The 20454-nt window shown below is 34.3% G+C and overlaps 6 protein-coding genes across 6 annotated transcripts; 2 read left to right on the top strand and 4 right to left on the bottom strand.

Moving 5' to 3' along the window:
• The first annotated feature begins 1502 nt into the window (after positions 1-1502).
• nes (lysophosphatidylcholine acyltransferase 3 protein nessy) lies at positions 1503-4311 on the top strand. Its single transcript, XM_065314212.1, has 6 exons — positions 1503-1863; positions 1932-2162; positions 2223-2494; positions 2549-2792; positions 2860-3152; positions 3622-4311. The coding sequence occupies exons 1-6, from the start codon at positions 1761-1763 to the stop codon at positions 3907-3909; spliced, it is 1431 nt and encodes a 476-aa protein (XP_065170284.1). The 5' UTR covers positions 1503-1760; the 3' UTR covers positions 3910-4311.
• LOC135800863 (glucose dehydrogenase [FAD, quinone]-like) lies at positions 4192-6263 on the bottom strand. Its single transcript, XM_065314201.1, has 2 exons — positions 5972-6263; positions 4192-5908 (listed from the first exon to the last, which is right to left on the bottom strand). Exons 1-2 carry the CDS (start codon positions 6260-6262, stop codon positions 4313-4315), a joined length of 1887 nt encoding a protein of 628 aa, XP_065170273.1. The 5' UTR covers position 6263; the 3' UTR covers positions 4192-4312.
• A 1553-nt stretch (positions 6264-7816) lies between these two features.
• Positions 7817-8883, top strand: LOC135798489 (uncharacterized). Its single transcript, XM_065311346.1, has 3 exons — positions 7817-7978; positions 8341-8610; positions 8682-8883. Exons 1-3 carry the CDS (start codon positions 7936-7938, stop codon positions 8810-8812), a joined length of 444 nt encoding a protein of 147 aa, XP_065167418.1. The 5' UTR covers positions 7817-7935; the 3' UTR covers positions 8813-8883.
• On the bottom strand, positions 8881-11490 carry LOC135798385 (glucose dehydrogenase [FAD, quinone]-like). The gene is made up of 2 exons (XM_065311229.1): positions 11170-11490; positions 8881-10735 (listed from the first exon to the last, which is right to left on the bottom strand). Exons 1-2 carry the CDS (start codon positions 11461-11463, stop codon positions 9152-9154), a joined length of 1878 nt encoding a protein of 625 aa, XP_065167301.1. The 5' UTR covers positions 11464-11490; the 3' UTR covers positions 8881-9151.
• A 139-nt stretch (positions 11491-11629) lies between these two features.
• Positions 11630-14466, bottom strand: LOC135798465 (lysocardiolipin acyltransferase 1-like). Its single transcript, XM_065311316.1, has 5 exons — positions 13978-14466; positions 13590-13910; positions 13103-13299; positions 12861-13045; positions 11630-12617 (listed from the first exon to the last, which is right to left on the bottom strand). The coding sequence occupies exons 1-5, from the start codon at positions 14033-14035 to the stop codon at positions 12239-12241; spliced, it is 1140 nt and encodes a 379-aa protein (XP_065167388.1). The 5' UTR covers positions 14036-14466; the 3' UTR covers positions 11630-12238.
• A 150-nt stretch (positions 14467-14616) lies between these two features.
• Positions 14617-19505, bottom strand: LOC135798443 (putative fatty acyl-CoA reductase CG5065). Its single transcript, XM_065311297.1, has 8 exons — positions 19323-19505; positions 17390-17594; positions 16527-16867; positions 16283-16452; positions 15935-16197; positions 15675-15874; positions 15357-15614; positions 14617-14915 (listed from the first exon to the last, which is right to left on the bottom strand). The coding sequence occupies exons 1-8, from the start codon at positions 19346-19348 to the stop codon at positions 14795-14797; spliced, it is 1584 nt and encodes a 527-aa protein (XP_065167369.1). The 5' UTR covers positions 19349-19505; the 3' UTR covers positions 14617-14794.
• Between the last annotated feature and the right edge of the window lie 949 nt (positions 19506-20454).

Genomic DNA, 20454 nt, shown 5'->3' with positions numbered 1-20454 from the left:
AGAGAACAACACTGACAATTTTTTTATACTAAAATTGTAAGTGAACGCATTAGCCGACAGAGAAATAAGATGCCGATGCAGACGTGGAGCAGATATATAAATGATAAAAAAAAAAAACAAAAATGCAAATATGAAAAATATGTATAAGTGAAACAAGTCGTATGAATGTTTAACCTACTATTAAAGAAAAAAAGAAAACAAATAGCGTAGTGCAAAACAAGTAAAGAAAAAAACAGACAGACAGCGGGAGATATCATTATGCATTCATCATCCTACGGAAGCACAAACCAAGATGGCCGACCCGCCATGTTGTAGTTGTAGCTGGAAACCAAAACCAGATCTTGATGAATTAACGCAAAACACACAAAATGTCGATGGACGTATAAAATAAGAGATGAAAAACACACAAAAAAAAACTATTTGCTAGCTATAATATTGCCATTTTTACTAAAAAACAAAAAACTAAAAACAAACAAAAGAAAAACGTAACCTTAACCTTATTACTTAATACTTATTACTTCTTATATTACATTTAAACAAACAAATGTGGGAGATGAACACACAAAACAAAAACAAAAAACCAAACGCCTGTCTTGCGTGCGCATTTATCTTGTATTTTACGTTTTTGTGACAAGATGGCGGCATGCGTTGCGTTCGCCAGAGCGAAGGTGAGCGCTGCCCATGCGCAAATATAAATATTCACACTCACACACACTACATAAACACGCATGTTCATTCATCTAATATCTCTTAACCTCAAAGTATCGCTATTCGCATCTGCATCCCACCTCACACTGACATTCACACAATGATGATGATGAAAAATACAATCTCTTACGTAATGTTTATATTTATATTTCTACGCCGTTTCTGATTGTCTTCGTCTCTTGAGTTTCGTGTACGCGTGTTCGTTCGTTCGCCACCATTTCGAGTTGTTATTTTGAGCGTGCAAGATGGCGTCACCGGCGAACGAACCAGCCACCGGCGGCCATTGATTTCCGTTGGTACTTCAGTTTTTGGAATATATCGGCTATCGATTGTCTCGATATAAATAATAATAAATAAATAATACATTTAAGGAATATGGAATAAGCAAACAAAACAAAAACACACACACAAAATGTAACAAATAACGATTAACTAACAACAACACACACAACACATGCAAGTGAAGAGAATAAAACAAACAAAAAAACAACCGACGAATATGAAAAAAACACTACAAAATTATGAAAATGGGAAATGAAATAAAAATAAAAATACAAAACTACAACATACTATTGCGGAACAATTGAATGTTTGATTAATTACTAAATAATTAATTAATTAATAAATGAATAAAAATAATTCACGCATTGTTTTCATCTTTAAATCAAATATTTCTTGTTTTTATTGTAAAATAAAAATGTGTAGAAATATAAAATGGCTGCTGGTGTATACTTGGTTGCATACACTAAATTTTTATCGATTATAAAGTGTAGTGTGACAGTCCATACTACAGCTGATTAAATTCGTCTCCCACGCGTCTCCGAACACGCCACCACGAAATTCTCGTTGCTCTCGTGTCTGCTCGTGCGCCCCACGCCGGTGCGTGCTGCATTGCGGCTGCGGTGACTTTCGAAAAACGTAAAATGTTAGAGAAACACACGCAGCACTTTTATTAAGGCCACACTGCGATAAATCCACACATTTGGCGATTTCTCCGAGTTTATCAACATTCGATAAGCGTGTTTAAATCAACAAATCCACTCAATATTAACATGGAGACATCTTCATCACCTCCAGAAGGTTTAATTGCTAGTCTTAGTGCCTCTATAGGATCAACTGAAGCAGCGCTACGTTTATTAATTACTTTACTAGCAGGTAAATAAGAAAAAATTAAACATTTTATTTTATTAATGCAATTCATCACTAATGTTGTTTTATTTTAGGCTATCCACTGGCATTGATCCACAGGAATTTCATCCATGGCAAACCAGCGAATCTGCAACACTTGTACTTCATTATTAGTGGATTATCCTTTGGATTCTTCAACTATGGCCTCGAGAGTTTACACTCTGCATTCACAGTGGTATTCTCCTATCTTACACTTGTCATCTTTCGAGGGACAGCTACCTGTGTGGCCATATCATTTGTTTTCAACATGGCCTATTTATTGATAGGTAATTTACATAAAACCAACAAAAACTCAATTAATATTCACATAAATTATGTTTTTGTAGGATATGTTTATTCAAGCACCAATGATTATGATATTAACTGGACTTTGCCACAATGCGTGCTTGTCCTGCGTCTAATCGGACTGTCTTTTGATCTGTATGATGGTAATCAACCGGAGGAGAGTCTCGGTGCGCAGAATAAACGTGTGGCGTTGAAAACACGCCCGACTTTTCTGGAATACGGCGGGCATATGTTCTTTCCGACTTGTTATATGATCGGGCCACAGTTTAATATGCGCCGGTATCAGAGTTTTGTCGCTGGTGAATTCAGCGAGGTGATTATTTTAATTTTTTTTGTGAAAATTAATTTTTATTGTGGTTATTTTAAGGGTGATAAATCAAAACCGCCGAATTCAATCGCCGCAGGTACAAGACGTTTGTTTTTGGGTATTGGATACGTGGCGCTGTTTCATGTTGTGAATATCTATGTGAATGATGATTATTTACTCTCGGATGATTATGCATCGGCGCCATTTTGGAAGAGGGCGTTACTCCTGGGTGTTTGGGGTAGGATTGTTTTGTATAAATATATTTCCTGCTGGTTACTTACAGAGGGTGCTTGTATTATGTTTGGTAAGTGTTTATTTTTATTCTATTTGTTTATAAATAGATTTTAATTTTAATGTGTTTTTTATGTTAGGATTAACATATAACGGTAAAGATGCGCAAGGTAACGCTAAATGGGACGGTGTGTCGAATGTTGACCTGGCGAAATTCGAGAATTCCACCGAGTTTAATCATTACATTCAGTCGTTCAATACGAATACGAATAACTGGGTGGCGCAATACATCTACAAGCGTATGAAATTCATGAATAACCGTTACGTCAGTCAATTATCAGTGTTGTTATTCCTTGCGGTCTGGCATGGGTTCCATACTGGATACTATGTGTCGTTCTTCTTTGAGTTTATTATTATGTTTATGGAGAGAGATGTAAGTATTAGTAAATATTATAAAGGTGATACTGCAATTTTTAATAACTGTAATTACTTTATAACGACGGTAAAATTTTATTAAGGAAATTACGAAATCTTGCGGTTTTACGCCGATTTTAATGTAAATTTTGTGTTATAATGCATTTGTATATAGTTAGTATTGTCGTTAGTGGTCATAGGGTTTTTATAGGTACAAGTGACAATACCAATGTAACTTGCATCGCGTTTTAATACATATTTTACGGAAAATCACGCTTGCACATTGTTAGTATTGTCGTCCGTGATCATATAATTTCCATAGGCTTAGGTGACAATACTAAATACAGACAAATTCTTTTTAACCTCAAAAATAGGCGAAAAAGCGTTGAAATTTGAAATTTCTCTAATTTATCCAGTTATTTAGTATTGCAGTATCACCACTGATAATATTCTACCTACAATCTATATTCTATTTTCTAACATTTCAGATTCATTCAATTTTCGCCAAAAATCCCCACCTGGGCAAATATTTCGAACCGCTCCCAGTACGAGTATTACTCTACATCCTCATGCGATTATACACGCTGGTCTTCATGGGATGGTGCTTAGCCCCCTTTTCACTTTTCAGCTTCGACCGCTACTGGCCGGTGTTCCGCGCGGTGCATTACATGGGCATCTGGTTCTTTGTCCCATGGGGATTCCTCTACGGACCCTTGCTACGCATGGCCGTCAAGGCAACGCGACCCAAAGTTGTAGAACACGCTCACACCGAATAAAAACTAGAAACAAAAACAACAAATAACAAAATAGCCGGGGTAGATATCTAGTGAAAAAGGTAAATAGTAATAATACTATACTATAAAAAGTATTGAGATGACTGACAAAGAATTGAAACAAAGAATTAATTAAAAATTTAAAAGAAGATTAAAAATGTATGCTTCCAGTAGCACATTTTTGAGGTTAGGATAAGTAACACATAGGCAGATAGTAGATGACCGAAAAAGGGGATTAACTACATTAACCTGGTCAGTATAGGTTAGAATTTAAATACACACATATTGTGTTCGTTTTCTTCACGGTGTGAGACGTTTTTTATTGACAGAAATTTTGTTTACCAATGCACCCAATGCTGTTGTACAAATTCGACTATTCTAGCAAATAAACTATTCCTATTCCTAGTTAGTATCGCCCTGTATATTTCGGCAGTGCATCCCTTTGCACATTCCAATCCTCCTTGATCATATCCGCGACTTTTTCACCAATCATAACCGCCGGGGCCAGTGTATTCCCGCCGACAATCTTCGGCATAATACTACAATCCGCAACCCTCAAACCTTTCACTCCATACACTCTCAATCTCTCATCAACTACAGCTTCAGGATCACTTTTTGGTCCCATCTTGCAAGTGCCTGCAGGATGATAGATCCCACCGCAATAATCACGGAAATAACACCGCCAGAAGTCATCCGAGTCGTATTCATGCCCATCGCAGGATATGGTCGGGTATCTGATGAATTTTCCGTTGAATTTTTGAAATATTGTTGTGTTGAGCATTTTTTGAGCGAATCTAACGCCATCTAGTAGGATATCTATATCAGCTTCTGTCATATCTGTTAAATAACCGGAAAATACTTTAGGGTTGGCATATGGGTCCTTGGAACCCAACTGGACTTTACCACGACTGTCTGGATATAATAATGTTAATGCCAGGGTGAATAAAACTGAATCTTTGTTGGCATCCATGACGATTTTTCCGGCTTTTTGGGAGAAACCCATACCTGTCAACATATTGGGTAGTAAAAAGTCATCATTCATGCGGTATTCCATGAAATGGATTTGTAAATTCGGGAATTCAGCACTGCGATTCTTTGTGTTTAAGAAATACACTAAATTTGTTACTCCTACGGATGTATAGTGTCCTGTATTCGTCGTGTAGTACTGATATGTTGAGTCTAGGCGTGATTTCAACCCGGCTTCAGCAGCGCCATCTAACTGCACCAATAATAAAAAAGTAGCGAGATGATCTTGTAGATTTTCCCCAACTCCTGGTAGATTCACTATATTCCTAACCTCGAAATCTTTTAAATGACTTTTTGGACCTATTCCTGAGTTTAAAAGTAATTGTGGTGATTGTATAGCTCCCCCAGAGATGATAACCTCACCTTTTGTGTGAATATTCAGTGTTTTATTCTGGATACGCACTGTGATGCCTTTCACCCGTCGGTGTCTATCGAAAACTACTTTACCGACATGCGCGTCGGTTGCAATGTGCAGGTTAGGCCTGGTTTTGATCTCGGATAGAAACGCGAACGCTGTGCTTTCCCTTCGGCCATCTTGTACAGTCATAAGTGTTTCTAATAGACCCAAATGTTCGTAATCGTTGATTATAGGATATCCCATTTCTTTGGCTGCTTCTATGAGGATGTTCCTCACATTAAAATCACTTCTTTGATAGGATGTGGTTAGGAGACCACCACGGGAGTGAAATGGGTTGTTGAAGTATTTCTCCCAGGTGACATTTTCTGATTTCAGGAAATAGGGCATTACTTCCGCCCATGACCATCCTTTATTCCCACTGTTAGCCCATCCATCGTAGTCCTGTGCGAATCCCCGGACGTATAACATTGTGTTTGTTGTGGAGGTACCTCCTAGGAGTTTACCACCGATCCAGTTGCATTGGCCATTCACGTAACCTTTGCATGATGTGTTGACCTTCTCAAGGACATAGAGCCAGTTTTTGTCGGTGCCATGCACTCCAAAGTATAAATTCGGGATCTATTTGTTTTAATTTCATTTTTTTTCAATTTTTTGTGTTTTTATAGAGATTTTTTGATTTACCTGTGTATCTGAGTTAGGATATCCACCGGCTTCGAGTAGTAACACCTTCCAATGTGGGTTTTCACTCAGGCGGTTGGCGACAACAGCGCCGGAGCTTCCAGCGCCAACCACGATCATGTCATAGCGGTCGCCATCTTGTAGAGTAGTAGCTACGTTCTTTGGGAAGGCTTCAGGGCCTGGAAAGCTGCATTTTGCTGCTAGTAATGTGTTTAATAGAGTTAACATTAACGTGGAGGACTCTCCAGCTAGTCCAAGTGGACATGCGTCTGTTAATCCGCCAGAACAACTCATTTTTCACGTTTGAAAATGCGTTTTCTTTTTTGTTTCAAGATAGTATTTATATCTATTTTTATCTTGTGGTATTTGAAGTATTTTAGTATTAAGTGGTTGTTTGTTTATTTTATTGCGGTTTTAATTGTTGAGGACGTTTGAATGTTACAAAGCAATCAAAATTCATTAGGTTTTATGAGGTTAGGTCATGCGGTTTTAGTGCAACCGACCAGAGGCGGTATAACCTCTAGATGTTAGCACACGAAGGAAATGTCGTGTTAGGATAATATTTTAGATAAATTTTGGGGATTTTTAAGCTATTTTTTGTTTTTTTTCACGTAAAAAATATGAATTTAAGTATTTTATTGTGTTTTACAAATTAGTAATTGATTAGTATTGTCGCATGTGGGCATATGATTTCTATAAGCCCAAGTGACAATACTAATGGCATTTCTTTAATTTATTTTCATATTAATAGTGTTACAATGCACTTGCATAAAATTAGTATTGTCGCATGTTGTCATATGATTTCTATAGGTATATGTGACAATTCTAATGCTATTTCATTAATTTATTTCCATATTAATAGTTTAACAATGCATTTGCATAAAATTAGTATTGTCGTATGTGGATATATGATTTCAATAGGCACATGCGACAATACTAGTGCTCATACTAGTACTATTAGTACTGTCGCACGTCCCTATATAATTATAATAGGCTTATGTGACAATACTAATTATTTTCAAGCCAAAAAAGAGGAAAAAGTTAATTTTTATCAGAAATCTTCAAATTATTATTAAAATAAACGCAAAAAACGTTGAAAAATTATTAACAATTAATATAACTGGTATTTTCAAAACATTTTCACGCGATAAACCAAATTAATTTGCTTTTATCCAGATTGTAGTACAAATAACGTTAAAACAAGAATACACTGTATATTCTAACATTATTTAGTAAATAATTTACTGCTCAGCCATAAATAATGTTCGAAAACGCAAATGATGTAATGAGCTCGCCCGAATCACCTTGAAATTGAAATTAGCAGTCCGATCCGCCGCGGTCGTATTTATTGTTGCAATAATATTGTTAAACAATTTCAGCACGCGCACGTAATTCCATCGTTAGTGTCTGATTAATTGTGTGTTTTTCCAGTGACACCTACGGGCATCAGGAATACCCTCAACACCATACAATTCTCTCTTATTTTGCACCAGAAAAACACAAAAACAAAAACAAAATCGCTAAAAATCTAATTTAATCCTGTTTACTGCTAAATCTATTGTCATTTGCGTATTGCGTGATGCTTTCGGAATGCATCTATTCTCTCTGCTCGTGTATTTGTCTCTTTGGCGTTGTTATTGATGGCGGGTCACGAAATTTCGCGCGATTTTCATACGTCACACGTGTGCTGGAGTTTCCTGTTGTGTAGCTATCATCAACAAATTGTAAATCTACTCGTGATGTTTCAATCATCATTTCATTCAGAGGCGTATTATTAGCTGGGAATTTATATTTCTTGCCATAAAATGATGGTAACGTGGAATAAAACATGCGGGTCTGTTGTTGCCATCAATTACGGTGCCGATTGACGCGTATATAAACACAATCTCGGCATAAATCTGCATCACAAGTGCTAAAAACATCCTCGAAACAAGTTTGCGAATTATATTTGTGTGTAAATCATCAAAATGAAGTTTGTTTGTGCATCTATTGTGCTTCTATTCACAATTAGTACGTATAAACTGTTTATTTTGTTTGAATAATTTAGTTTTTAATTAGAAAAGTGGTTGGTTATTAAAATTTTCAGTTTTTATTTAAAAATTTTGAAGATTTTGAATTTTTTTTTAATTTTCGGGTAAAATATTGTTATTTTTTAAACAAAAAATATCCTATATTCTTCGTAATATCTTTGGAAATCAGTATACAAGATTTCATAATGATCGGTTGAGTAGTTTCCGCGTGAAAGCGAAACAAACAAACATTTTTTGGCATTTTTGCATTTAAAGTATACCACTTTGTACTTGCGACTTTATCTCCGCGTATTATTTACTTAAAATTTAATACTTTAATTATTTTATTTATTTAAACAATAGTTTCCGGATCAATCGCATTGAAATGTTACGAATGCTCCGGATCCGAAATGAGTGATTGCGCAAAAGGCGTGAAATCCGCCGGTGTTGAAGTGAAATGCGAAGCGCCCGATTACGACGCCCCCTATGGCGTTCAAGCAACATCAGAAGAAGCTACCACTGAAGAAGACGGTACCACAACTGAAAGCCACTATAAAAAAATGCAACGTCTTGGTTGTTTCCAACCGATGAAGTTATACCCTGCATGTGTTACGTATTCTATGCAACCATACAGTAAGATACTTTTGATTTTAGAGGTTATATAGTAGTATATGGTATGAAATACTTATATAATTGCGTTGTAGATGGCGTTGAAGGACAGAAAATTATCTACAGGAGCTGTATGCTCACCGCTGATGATTTCTGCAAGTCACACTTGCAATACAACAAGGAAAGCATGTGCAGATCATGCAACTCGACAGATTTCTGCATGTAAAATAAAACAATTCATTACAGTTTTCTATATTAAAAGTCTATAGTAAAACATTATCTAATTCCAAGATGTAATTGCTTATGGTATTTATTTATTTGCAAATATTTAGTAGTGTCGCGGTTTGGACCCCTTTTTAAGAAAAAATCACACTTGGATATAATTAGTAATGTCGCTCGCCTCCATATGAATTCAATAGACACTAGTGACAATACTTATTGGACTTCTTCCATATAAATCTCTATTAAACTGTGTTACAATACATTTGCATATAATAAGTACTGTCGCATATGCCCATATAATTTCTATAGGCACACATGACAATACTTATACTATTATCTATCATTAACTCAAAGGAGTAATAGGATACCCCCAGTCTGTTTTAATCATATCCGCAGCTTTCTCACCAATCATAACCGCCGGCGCCATTGTATTCCCCCCAACAATATCCGGCATAATACTACAATCAGCCACCCTCAACTTCTTAACCCCTATAACCTTCAACTTTTCATCAACAACTGAATCCGGTCTTTTACCCCCACCCATCTTAACACTCCCCGTTGGATGATAAATACTCCCCGCATAATCCCTCAAGAAACAAACCCAGAAATCTCTTGTATCATACTCAAACCCTTCACAATTATCCGTCTGATACCTCAAATACTCAGCATTGTATCTCCTGAACGCCTCGGTAGACATCAACTGCTTCCCAAATTCAATCCCCTCCAACAATACCTCTATATCATCCGGATCCGTTAAATATCCTGTTGTTATCGATGGATATGCAAAAGGGTCCGTTGAATTCAACCGGATGAGACCTGTACTCTTCGGATAGAGCAACGTAACCCCAAAACTGAACAACACAGAGTTCTTATTCGCTTCCAAGATGGCCGCGCTTGCTGTTTCAGAGAAAGCCATACCATTGAGGACATTCGGGAGTAGGAAGTCATCATTCTGACGGTATTCTGTTAAATGAACCTGGATATTCGGTAGAGTAGCATTTGGGTCCCTGGTGTTGGCGAATATCGTAGTGCTTACTAAACCTATCCCAGAATAACTTCCATCATTATGCTGGAAGTACTCGTAAGCGGAATCCATCTTGGATTTCAACCCGGCTTCAATTTCAGCATCAACCCTGATTAGTAGGAGGAATGTAGCCAGGTGGTCTTTGACATTCATCCCGACGTGTTTCTGATTAACAATAGTCTTGATCCCGAATTTTGTTAGATGGTCCCGATCGCCTATCCCGCTCTGCATGAGTATCTGTGGACTGACTATGGTACCAGCTGAGATTATAACCTCATTCTTAGCTCGTAGGTTGATTAATTCTCCGGTAGATGTCTTCACTTGTACTCCAATCGCGTTTTTATTCTTATCGAATAATACTTTGGATGCTGATGTTTCTAATGACATGAATAGGTTCTCTCTGTCTTTGTATTTACTTAGGAAGGCGTCTGCTGTGGTTAACCTCCTTCCATTTTCTGTGGATAAGAGGGAGTCGTAGATTCCTATCTGTGGGTAGCTGTCATCTGTGATTTTTTGCAAGCCGATTTCATTCCCGGCTTCGTAGAGGATGTTCCGCACGTTGAATTCGGTTACGGTGAGGGTTGTGGTGTAGGGACCTGTGGTACCATGGTAGGATGAGTTTCTGTAGGGTGGATAGGTGGTGTTTTCGGATTTTTTGAAGTATTTCAAGACTTCTCCCCAGCGCCAGTTCTTTGCGCCGTGGAGGAGTTCCCAGGCGTCGTAGTCTGCTCGTTGACCATGGAGGTACATCATGGTGTTGATGGTGGAGGAGCCTCCGAGGATTTTTCCGCCTAGCCAGACGCAGCTGTCACCTTTGAAGCCTTGACAGGAATTGTTGGCTACTTCTGTGTTGTAGATGTAGTTTATTTCGTCGGTGTGTACTCCAAAGTACATGAAGGGTATCTGGGGATGATGTAATTGCATATAATTAGAATTGTCGTTTGTGGACATATGATTAGTATAGGTACAAGTGACAATACTTATAGTATTGCTTTGATTTTGTGTAAAATAGTTGGTATTGTCGTCTGTGGTCATATGATTTTCATTGGCATATATGACAATACCAATAGTATTTGTGTTGCATTTATTGTCGTTTTGATACATTTTTTATAAGAAATTATATTGGCATATAATAAGTACTGTCGCTTGTAGTCATATAATTTCTATTGGGACAAGTGACAATACCAATGGCATTTCTTCCATATAATACTGTACTAAACAGTGCTAGAATACATTTGCATAAAATTAGTATTGTCGCTCGCTCCCATATGATTACCATAGGTACATGTGACAATACTAATAGTACTTAAATACTTTTTCTTCATTATTTTACTTACTTCTGTATCTGCGATAGGATAACTTCCTGTTTCCAACACTAACACCTTCCATTTTGGATTTTCTGTTAGCCTGTTAGCTACAACATTCCCCGCAGTACCTGCCCCTATCACAATAAAGTCATAAACGTCGCCATCTTTGATTGTAGACTGAACATTTTGCGGAAACTTAGTTTGCATAAAAGTACATTTCCGCGATGATAAACTATTAACCAACTGCAAAAATAACAACGCGGACCATTGACTTAAATTAGCTGCGCATGCGTCGTCGTAGCACGAAGTAGCTACACTTGACATTTTAAAAAATTACTACTGTGTTAAACTTAAACTTTCGTGTATTTATATCCAGGAAATTTTCACAAAAAACGCCTGAAAATGTAAAAATAATTAATTGTCCTCATTACATAAATTATAAAGTATAAAATGTATAAATCATGTTTAATACTATAAAAAACGCGGGGAATTTCCTTGTTCCAGGGGTGGATTTATTTACTTTAAAACTATTTATACATTTTTCAGTGTTTTTAGTTTTGTGCATGGAATATTTACTACGGTGCTGTGATTATTAACTGATAACAATTTTCGTAATACAATGGAATGGTTATAATTTACGCATTTACTAAATTGCACAATCATATTGCACAATCATTACACAAACTACTCTTTAAACAATTCTTTAAGTACTTAAGTTATTAATCAAACAATTATTCTAAGAATAATTATTCTTATGTTTGGCACCTTGAATTCACATCGTAAATATTTTTAGGTTAGGTTAGGTTTTTTTGTACATAAAATAGACTAGCAGGACTAAAAGTTGTTAAAAGACGACATCGAAAAATACATCAATACAATATACATACAAGAATACATCACATCGATCTGTAATTGTTTAAATTGTTTAAATATTTCAATATTTTCTTTTTTCATTTTAAATTTAAAATGGTCTTTGAACCCGCCGCATTATACTACTAATAATATACTACAAATCTATTAATAATTTAGTTTTTATTTGCATGTTAATCCATTTAACATGTAAATAAATATTAATAATAGTTTAATTGATTGTTTATTGTTAATTATCATGATGTTCATGTACGAATAATCTTCGAACGCGTTTCTTGCTTTCATGCACGCCGATTTCCACAGATTGAAAACCATCCGATAGAATATTAACGGATAACAGAAATATTGTGTGTGCTATTACAATGTATCTAAAAGTGGGGCATGTGTATAGAAAATACCCGACTGGGAAGGGTAGTAGTGTCCAGAAGATTAACGCGAGTAGAAAGTTGCGTGTATAGGGGCGTACGCGCATTTCCATCTTGGAATCGTACAGGGTGCGACGATCAGAGCTTTGGAAATCGGCGAGGAGTGCTTCTTTTTCGCTCCAGCGGGTTTCTAAGAATTTTTGGAGTGATTGTTCTGATGCATTGAATTCGCCGTAGTTGTATCTGCAATATTTGAAGGTTTTTATTGTTTTTATTAGTTTTAAGTGTTGAGAAAGTTATGATTCACCCTGTATGATGTATTATTTTATAGATAATTAAATTATCTATTGATTGGTACTTATTTGGTGAAATTTAATCAAATATTTTAGGAGTTATTCAGTTTTGAAGTTGCCAATAATTTTTAAACTCTCAAAATTTTTATTTAATTTATTTGAAATTAGGTTTGAGGTTATATTTAGTACCTACCGCTTGAAATGTATGCAGATGTGTTTTGGTACGTTGCCATTGACTAGAGATTTCTCATTCTGTGGTGTTTTATCAACATAAACAATGGTTGCATCGTAAATTGCGTCCAGAGTGCCTTTTTCAAGCATTTTTTTGGCTAGGTAGCAGAAGCCGGTTGTTCTTGGGTGTAAAACGTGGTCATAATGCTAAAAATAGGATATAGGTTACTAAGTAGATAGTACATTGTTTCAAAGTTGACTTACTGGTAGTCCCATTTTATCTGCAAATCTATCACTGTTTGCTTTGGTCTGTGGTGTGAGGTCTGTGCCTTCAGGAAATATCAACAAACTGAATTTTGTGTTTAGTTCCGTGAAGAAATCGATTGCTTTCGCCATTTTTATTTGGTCTTCTTCCCAGTGGCGTTTAATGTAGAGATAACTTCCTAGTTGCATCATCCATCCTGGTAAAATAAAATATATTAGTAAAATTCACAGTATAAAAGCCAATATTATATTATTTGTATGTTTGTTGCTGTTTTACTCAAAAGCTACTCAACCGATTTTGATGAAACTTTGGAATATTATAGTTTATATACTATATTAAAACATAAACTAGTTTTTATCGCGGGAAAAACATTTTAAGGGTGTGAAATAAGGGATGAAAGTTAATTTTCCTATCAAATTCTGCTTTTTTGAGTTTAAAACTTATTTAAAGCGCAAATAATTTTAAATGTAACTAAAATTCACTTGCCTACTCCTGGTACATGTCTAATAGGATCCTTAAGCACAAATTTCGTAGGATACATCCATCGATTCCTCCCGATTGTCGCTTTCGACACCGCCGGCCACAGATAATTCCAATCGGTACGCGTGCGATGATTCATAACCAACAGAATATTTTCATCTGCGTTAATAGCATCGCCAGTCACATGAATGTCACAGCCGTGGATAAATTCTAACAATGCCGATGGATACATTTGCCAAAAAGTGAGCAGGAAGTCGGTGACACGTCTGTACCACTTGTTAGAGATAAACATTAGGGGTAACAGGGGACAGAAAAATCCTGCATAGCCTAAAAATAATTATAAAATTTAAATTAAAAACAATTTTTTTGTTTTTAGAGCAAAATTCGTACTTACCAGCAAAAATACTGCTGAACCATAGGATAATGTAAGGTATCCCTTTGATATACCCCATTTTTTTTATTAGAATTTAATGAGTTTTCATTGTTTTGTGATTATTTTTGAATCCATTGGTAAAAAGAGTAAAATTTTTTGTTTTTTTGAAAGTAAAACGTTCCATAATGTTTCTTTTCATGTTTTTAAATATTTTTTGCGTGTTTTTAGTATTTTTAATGATTTTTAGAGTTTTAATGAATGAAAAACATAAATTTGAATGTGTTACATGTTACATGATGAGTTTTCACTGATAATTTAATAATTTTGATAGTTTTGACATTGTCAACACAACAATTAATTTATTTTGTTTCTTTTTTATTAGTTTTTATTTATTTTTAGTTGTGTTAAGGTGCGTGAAGAGTAAAAGTTTACAAAATAGTCGACTTTATAATGATTATTCTATATTTTAGGGTTGTGATGTGTGTTAGATGAGAAACGACAGCTGATTGTACGAAAAGGGAGCAATCTGGGGATGTATCCAGCATCCCGGGCTAACCTGGATACTTTTAACATCCCTAGCATCCCTAACATACTGAACTAGGGGTGACACACACTAAATTATTGATTTTTTACAAGATATATTAAGAAAAACACTTGGAATACGTAAAATTATTAAACTTTATTACATTTTATAAAACAATTTATAGTATAAATTATATTTCTATGTGTTTTTAGTGTACAATAATGTTAATTTAAATATAGGGTAACATGTGCCAGCGCTAGATGGCGCGATGTGTACTGTTAGTGAATTTCGTGTGATTTCATGCGAAATGCGAAACTAAATATTCAACGATAGCAAAGTTGTTGTTGTTTCACTGATAAACGGAGCGATAGTCCAGAGTAGATACACTACGAAACCGACTAGAAGGATAGTCTTCAACAGATTTAAATAGTATAATCTGAAATAATAAATCAGAAACATTTTATTCACATAGAAATAAATATATTTTAGATTTTTTTTATGTTAAAATTATTATTAACTATAGTAAAAGTCATGATATATCCTGTATAATACATCATTTTATAGACAATTAATTTATCTATCATCTGATACTGATTTAGTATCAGTTGATCAAATATTTTAGGAGTTATTGTCTTTTGAACTTGCCAACAATTTTTAAAAATTACCAATTTTTGTTAAATATTTAATAATGCCAAAATTACTAATAGTATCACTTTGTATGATACATTGTTGGATAGATTATTAAATTATCTATCAATTGGTATAAATTTGATCAAATTTGGTCAAAGATTTTCAAAGTTATTTCGTTTCAAAGTTGTAAATATTTTTTGACTTTTGATTTTTCAAAGTTTTAAATAATTAATTAATTTATACGTACTTTTTTAATAATCTACGTGCTTGTGGTAAAGTATCCGGTGATTCTTTCATGCAATATAAACGTGCACCATGCACCATATTAAGTATATACGTTTCCCAGTCGATTTCCATGTAATCAACGCCGAAGATTTTGCGTTCTTCATCATTCAAATTCGCAGTAAGCGCTTTTATCTTATCATTGCGAAAGTGCCACGGCCGGCGGGTGTAATACTGGAGAATTTCAAGACCTCCTTGGATTCTTTTCTGTGTACGGACCAGGCTAAAACATTTAAACATTAAAAATAATAAATACAAAGAATGTTACGAAAAAAACACTTACAATGGTTTGTTTCGCATCAAAATCATAACAAAATCAACCAGATAAGCTGGTATAACGTGAAATAGAAACACACAAATCACGTGCAAGAAGTAATTTGTCTTTATACTGCCTCCTGGATACCATAGACAAATCGAGAAAGGGTTTTCAAGGAAGTGTTTCTTTGATAACGCGATTAAATCACCCCAAGTCAGTTGATTATCCTAAAAATTAACAAAAAAAAAATCATTTTTTAATCTAAAATTTGTTTGTTTATCAAATACTTTTCCTGATGTTAAATTTACAACCAATGGTCCTGTATTAATCGTATCCATTTGTGTGTTTATGTTTAAACTTCTTTCATGTGTCTCCTTGCTGATTAACAACAATCCTCGGATTGTCGTGTCCACTGGAACCAAATCCGCGGTGAGATTTGGATTTCCATGCATTGTACGTATTACACCTTTGCCTGCTCCGATTAATAGACCCACAGGGCCGTTGAAATTGTCTATCCATCCGGGGATAGGTTCTTTGAGGCATCCTATAACTTTTTAGGAAACTTTATGTTAGCTAATGCATGAAACCATCGAAGACGTTTTTATATTTATTATTTAATGAAAAATGTAATATACCAATTGATGGGCGTGCAATTGACGCTGGTATCTTCTTCGAATATTCCGTGACGAGTTGTTCGGTTAAACACTTTGTGTACGAATAAGTATTCGGTGCGTTTTGTAGTAATTGCGGTGTGAGCAGTTTTATGAGGTCTTCATCCAGCCAGGAAACCAAATCCAACATTTTTCTATTTTTTTCCAAAATTTAATTTAATTTCATTTTAATCCAAATTAATTAATATTTTATTTAAATATTTTTTACCTGGGGTTATGTGGTACTTCATAAACCTTCTCCTCCAATATCTTCTGATCGCAGTGGCAGTAAGATGTTGATACATGTACGAACGCCTGAAGACTTTTGAAGCTTTCTGCGAGTTTGAGCATAGCTAAAGTCCCGCCTGTGTTCTGATACAGGGCGCTTTTGAGTGACTGGTCGAAGCGCACATTGGCGGCCATGTGAAAGACGATGTTTACTTTATCTTGGAGAAGTTGTAGATCGTCATTGGATAGGTCCAGGTTGGCTTTGAGTAGATCGCCATTGATTGCGTGAAGCTTGTCGAGGAGAGATGCAGCGTTTGATTGTTTACGAATTTTGTCGAATAACTAGAAAAGTTTATTAGATAGATAAGTGATTTTAATGGAACATAAAGAGAGCTAAATTAGGGATTGTTTTATGTTTATTGGGGTAATTTTGAGTTATCCTGGAGAATTTTATAAGGATTTTAAGTTTTTAGATTTTCTTGTTGTCGTTTTTTGATTTTTTATGGAAAAATGATTTTTAAATTTAGTAAAAATTAGGATACACCCTGTATAATACATCATTCGATAGAGTATTAAATTATCTATAATTGATACTAATTTGATAAAGTTTGGTCGAATATTTTCTTAGTTATATTGTTTCAAAGTTGTAAATATTTTTTGACTTTTTAAAGCTTTTAAAAACTTGCAATTTTTACAAAAACATTAATATCTACAAAGTGTAGTACGAACAGCACTTTGTATAACACATAATATGATAGATTATTAAATTATCTATTCAATGACAACAATTTCATAAATATTACTTTATTAGTTTAAAAGTTATCGCTTCTCAAAATTAACCCAAAATTTTTATGTAATACTCACTGGAATTTTTGTCAACTCTTCAATTCTCTCCTGTGATTCCTTCCCTTTTTTCGACCTTACCAACAAATAAACCGCCGCAACTTTCGGACAGGACCTCAGAATCTTCTCCACAAGCACCTTACCCATAAACCCAGTTGATCCTGTTATCAACACATGCTTATCTTCATAAAAATTCACAATCGAAGTTTTTTCTTTAACTCGATAACTAAAAGCGCAAAAAAATCAAATTAAATTAAATTAAACATTAAAAAACCTTGAAACATTGACATTGAAGTTAAGCATAGAAATAAAATCAAAGTTTCCACACGAGAAAAAATATTTATCGTGGTAATTAACACGTTTACGAATTGAATACTAATTTCGAATAAAAATAAGCGTCTGGATGATTATTCATACGCAATCAAACGAATTTTAACCTGTGCGATGATGACTGATCAAAAATGAAGATTTTCATGATGAATTGCGAGATGAGATGGAATACTACTTAGATCAATATTAGCATAATGTGATGGTATGTTTGGCTAACGCACTCGAAATGTTTTATCTTGACACAATGAAGAAATTGGTCAATTTTTAAGCACCGAGTGTTAACTGTGAATCAATATGTGTGTTGTATTAACGTGCACTAATCTGCGAAGAATGGGTAACGCGACACATTGCGACACTTGTCATGTTAGCTAAGTACTTGGTTTTTTTGTCAAGGTGTCTGCGGCTGTTTAAAGCGGCGAAATCTTGGGAAATATTAATCATCAAGGTTTTTTTTTCTTAGAAAACGGTATAGGATATTATTGAAAATGATTAAGTGTAGTATGTTAGGTGGTAAAATATTAATTTTAAACATGTGGAAAGTAATTTAAGTCTTTATTTTGGGAAAAATTCATTTTTTTGTCTTTTTTGAGTTAAACTTTCGATTTTTGTTTTGGTGGTTAGAAATTTGGGTAATTTGATACGCCCTGTGTATAGACAGATAGATTGTGGATAAGTTAATAATTTTTTGGTATTTTTTTGATTGTTTATAAGCAATTTGTTGTTAGGTAAAGTATATTTTGAATTTTTAGTGAAAAATTTTAGTAAAATTTAAATTTAGGCTAAAATAATGTTTAAAACACCTTGTATATTGCATGTTTTGATAGCCAATTAAATTATCTATCAATTAGTAACAAACATAATATGTTTACTACTGTTTGTTGTTAAATAATCGAGCAGCAAAGTTTTCTTTTTAAGTTTTATTAGAAAAACTGAATTTGAATTATGAAAAATTTGATTGTTTTATTTATAAATAATTAATTAATCACTCGAATTTTATAAATTATACATCATTTTAAAGATTATTAAATTCTCTATCTATCAATACTTAATTTAATAAGTTTTAATCAATTTATATTCAATTAATCAGACGCCAAAGTAAACTTTGCAAAAAATGAAATTAATTTGAAAATACTTAGTTTTTTGTTAATAACAATTAAACCAATAACCATATCGCCATAACTAATACATATTTTAAATAGCAAATTAAATTACCTATCGATTGATACCACTTTAAACAATTTCTAACTACAGCAACATAAATTCATTTGCTTGTTAAACTTGCAACGAATTTCTTTCGCGACAAAAGTCTACATCGAAAACAAATATGAATGCATTCGAGAGGAAAACCTTGGACAATGCACACAGCAAAATGCAAAAGTAAAGTTCCCTTCAGATTAACGACTCACATATGTACATATCTATCTGCTTGTAATGCATATCCTCATTACGGTCATTACGACCGCAACAATGAGAAACATCTCTTCTTAACGACTATTTAATACCGCGAGTGGTCATTAAATATTGAATGTTTTACATTTTTCACAAGGATAAATCAATAAATTAATTATTTGCAATTAATCACAAATAAATTAATTTAAAATTAAAATTACAACAATTCACTTACGTTTTGGAATAGTTCTGATTTTCCATTTTTATTTTTCACAAAAACTTTTTTTTTAATTTTAAAACTTTTTCAAAGTTTTTTTGTTTTGTGAGCGTTGTGGTCCACTCGCGTCGAAGAGTGATTAGCAACTAGTTAAATGGCAATCAAGTGCGCGCTTCGCGGGTATATTTCTCAGGCGCGTGTTTCGCCACACACTGCGCTGCAAGTAGCGACAGAAACTTTTCACTCCGATTCGCGTCGCCCCCGGAATCTTCAACGCATCTTTTCTCTTTCTTTCGGATTACACCATTGTGGTCATTGATTGCACATCGAAAAAATAACAAAACACGCGTGAAATGAGCACAGAATTAAGAAACCATCAATTATTCATCGTTTATTAATCATTTTACACCTGAAAATCATAAATTTAATGCAAATTTGTATGAAATACCATTTGAAAGTTGTTTGGGTTGACAGGTAAATCGATTATAATTATTGGTTTATTGGATTAGTGGACTTGGTTGTGGCTGGCGATTAATGAGAACAAAAAATGAAAATGTCTACGATGCGAAAAATTGCATTCCACGCTGTGAAATTGCAAATGTTCACAAATCGCATAACTTGTGATTACGCAAAATTGATTCAGTTGAAAATACAACCACAAATTGAATTATTTAATGAAAATTTAATTAAATTTATCAAAAAAAATCAAATTTTACTTTTTAATAATGAAAAAAATATTTTTTTGGTGTAAAAACGCGAAAATTACGAATTTATTTCAAAAATAAAAGAAATTTGTTAATTAACTAACGATTGCGCATGATCCATCCATCAACACATCAGAAAAGTGCAATGTGAAATAATACAAGTCGCACGAAAGACACATTTACGTTGTAAGCCGACTTAGCGAACAACGAAACACGTTTTCCACGCCGCGCGCACCGAGAATGTGCGCTGCGCTGCGCGTGTCGCAACAATTGCAATATTGCATCCATTGCAACACACAGCAGTGCAAATCGCAATTCGAAACGTAGTAGTAGCACAACATGATACTTACACGCATAAAATCCAATACAGCTCATGTGCAACACGTAATAAAATCTCTAAGTTATTAAATAATAATTACACATTGGACAAGTGCCGTTTTTAATTT

Source organism: Atheta coriaria, unplaced genomic scaffold (assembly GCF_025399875.1).
Source record: "Atheta coriaria isolate IRGN ID8LTWV9N9 unplaced genomic scaffold, Caltech_Dcor_3.1 hic_scaffold_2_pilon, whole genome shotgun sequence".
Classification (NCBI taxonomy): domain Eukaryota; kingdom Metazoa; phylum Arthropoda; class Insecta; order Coleoptera; family Staphylinidae; genus Dalotia; species Dalotia coriaria.
This window is presented reverse-complemented; position numbering and strand designations above follow the sequence as displayed.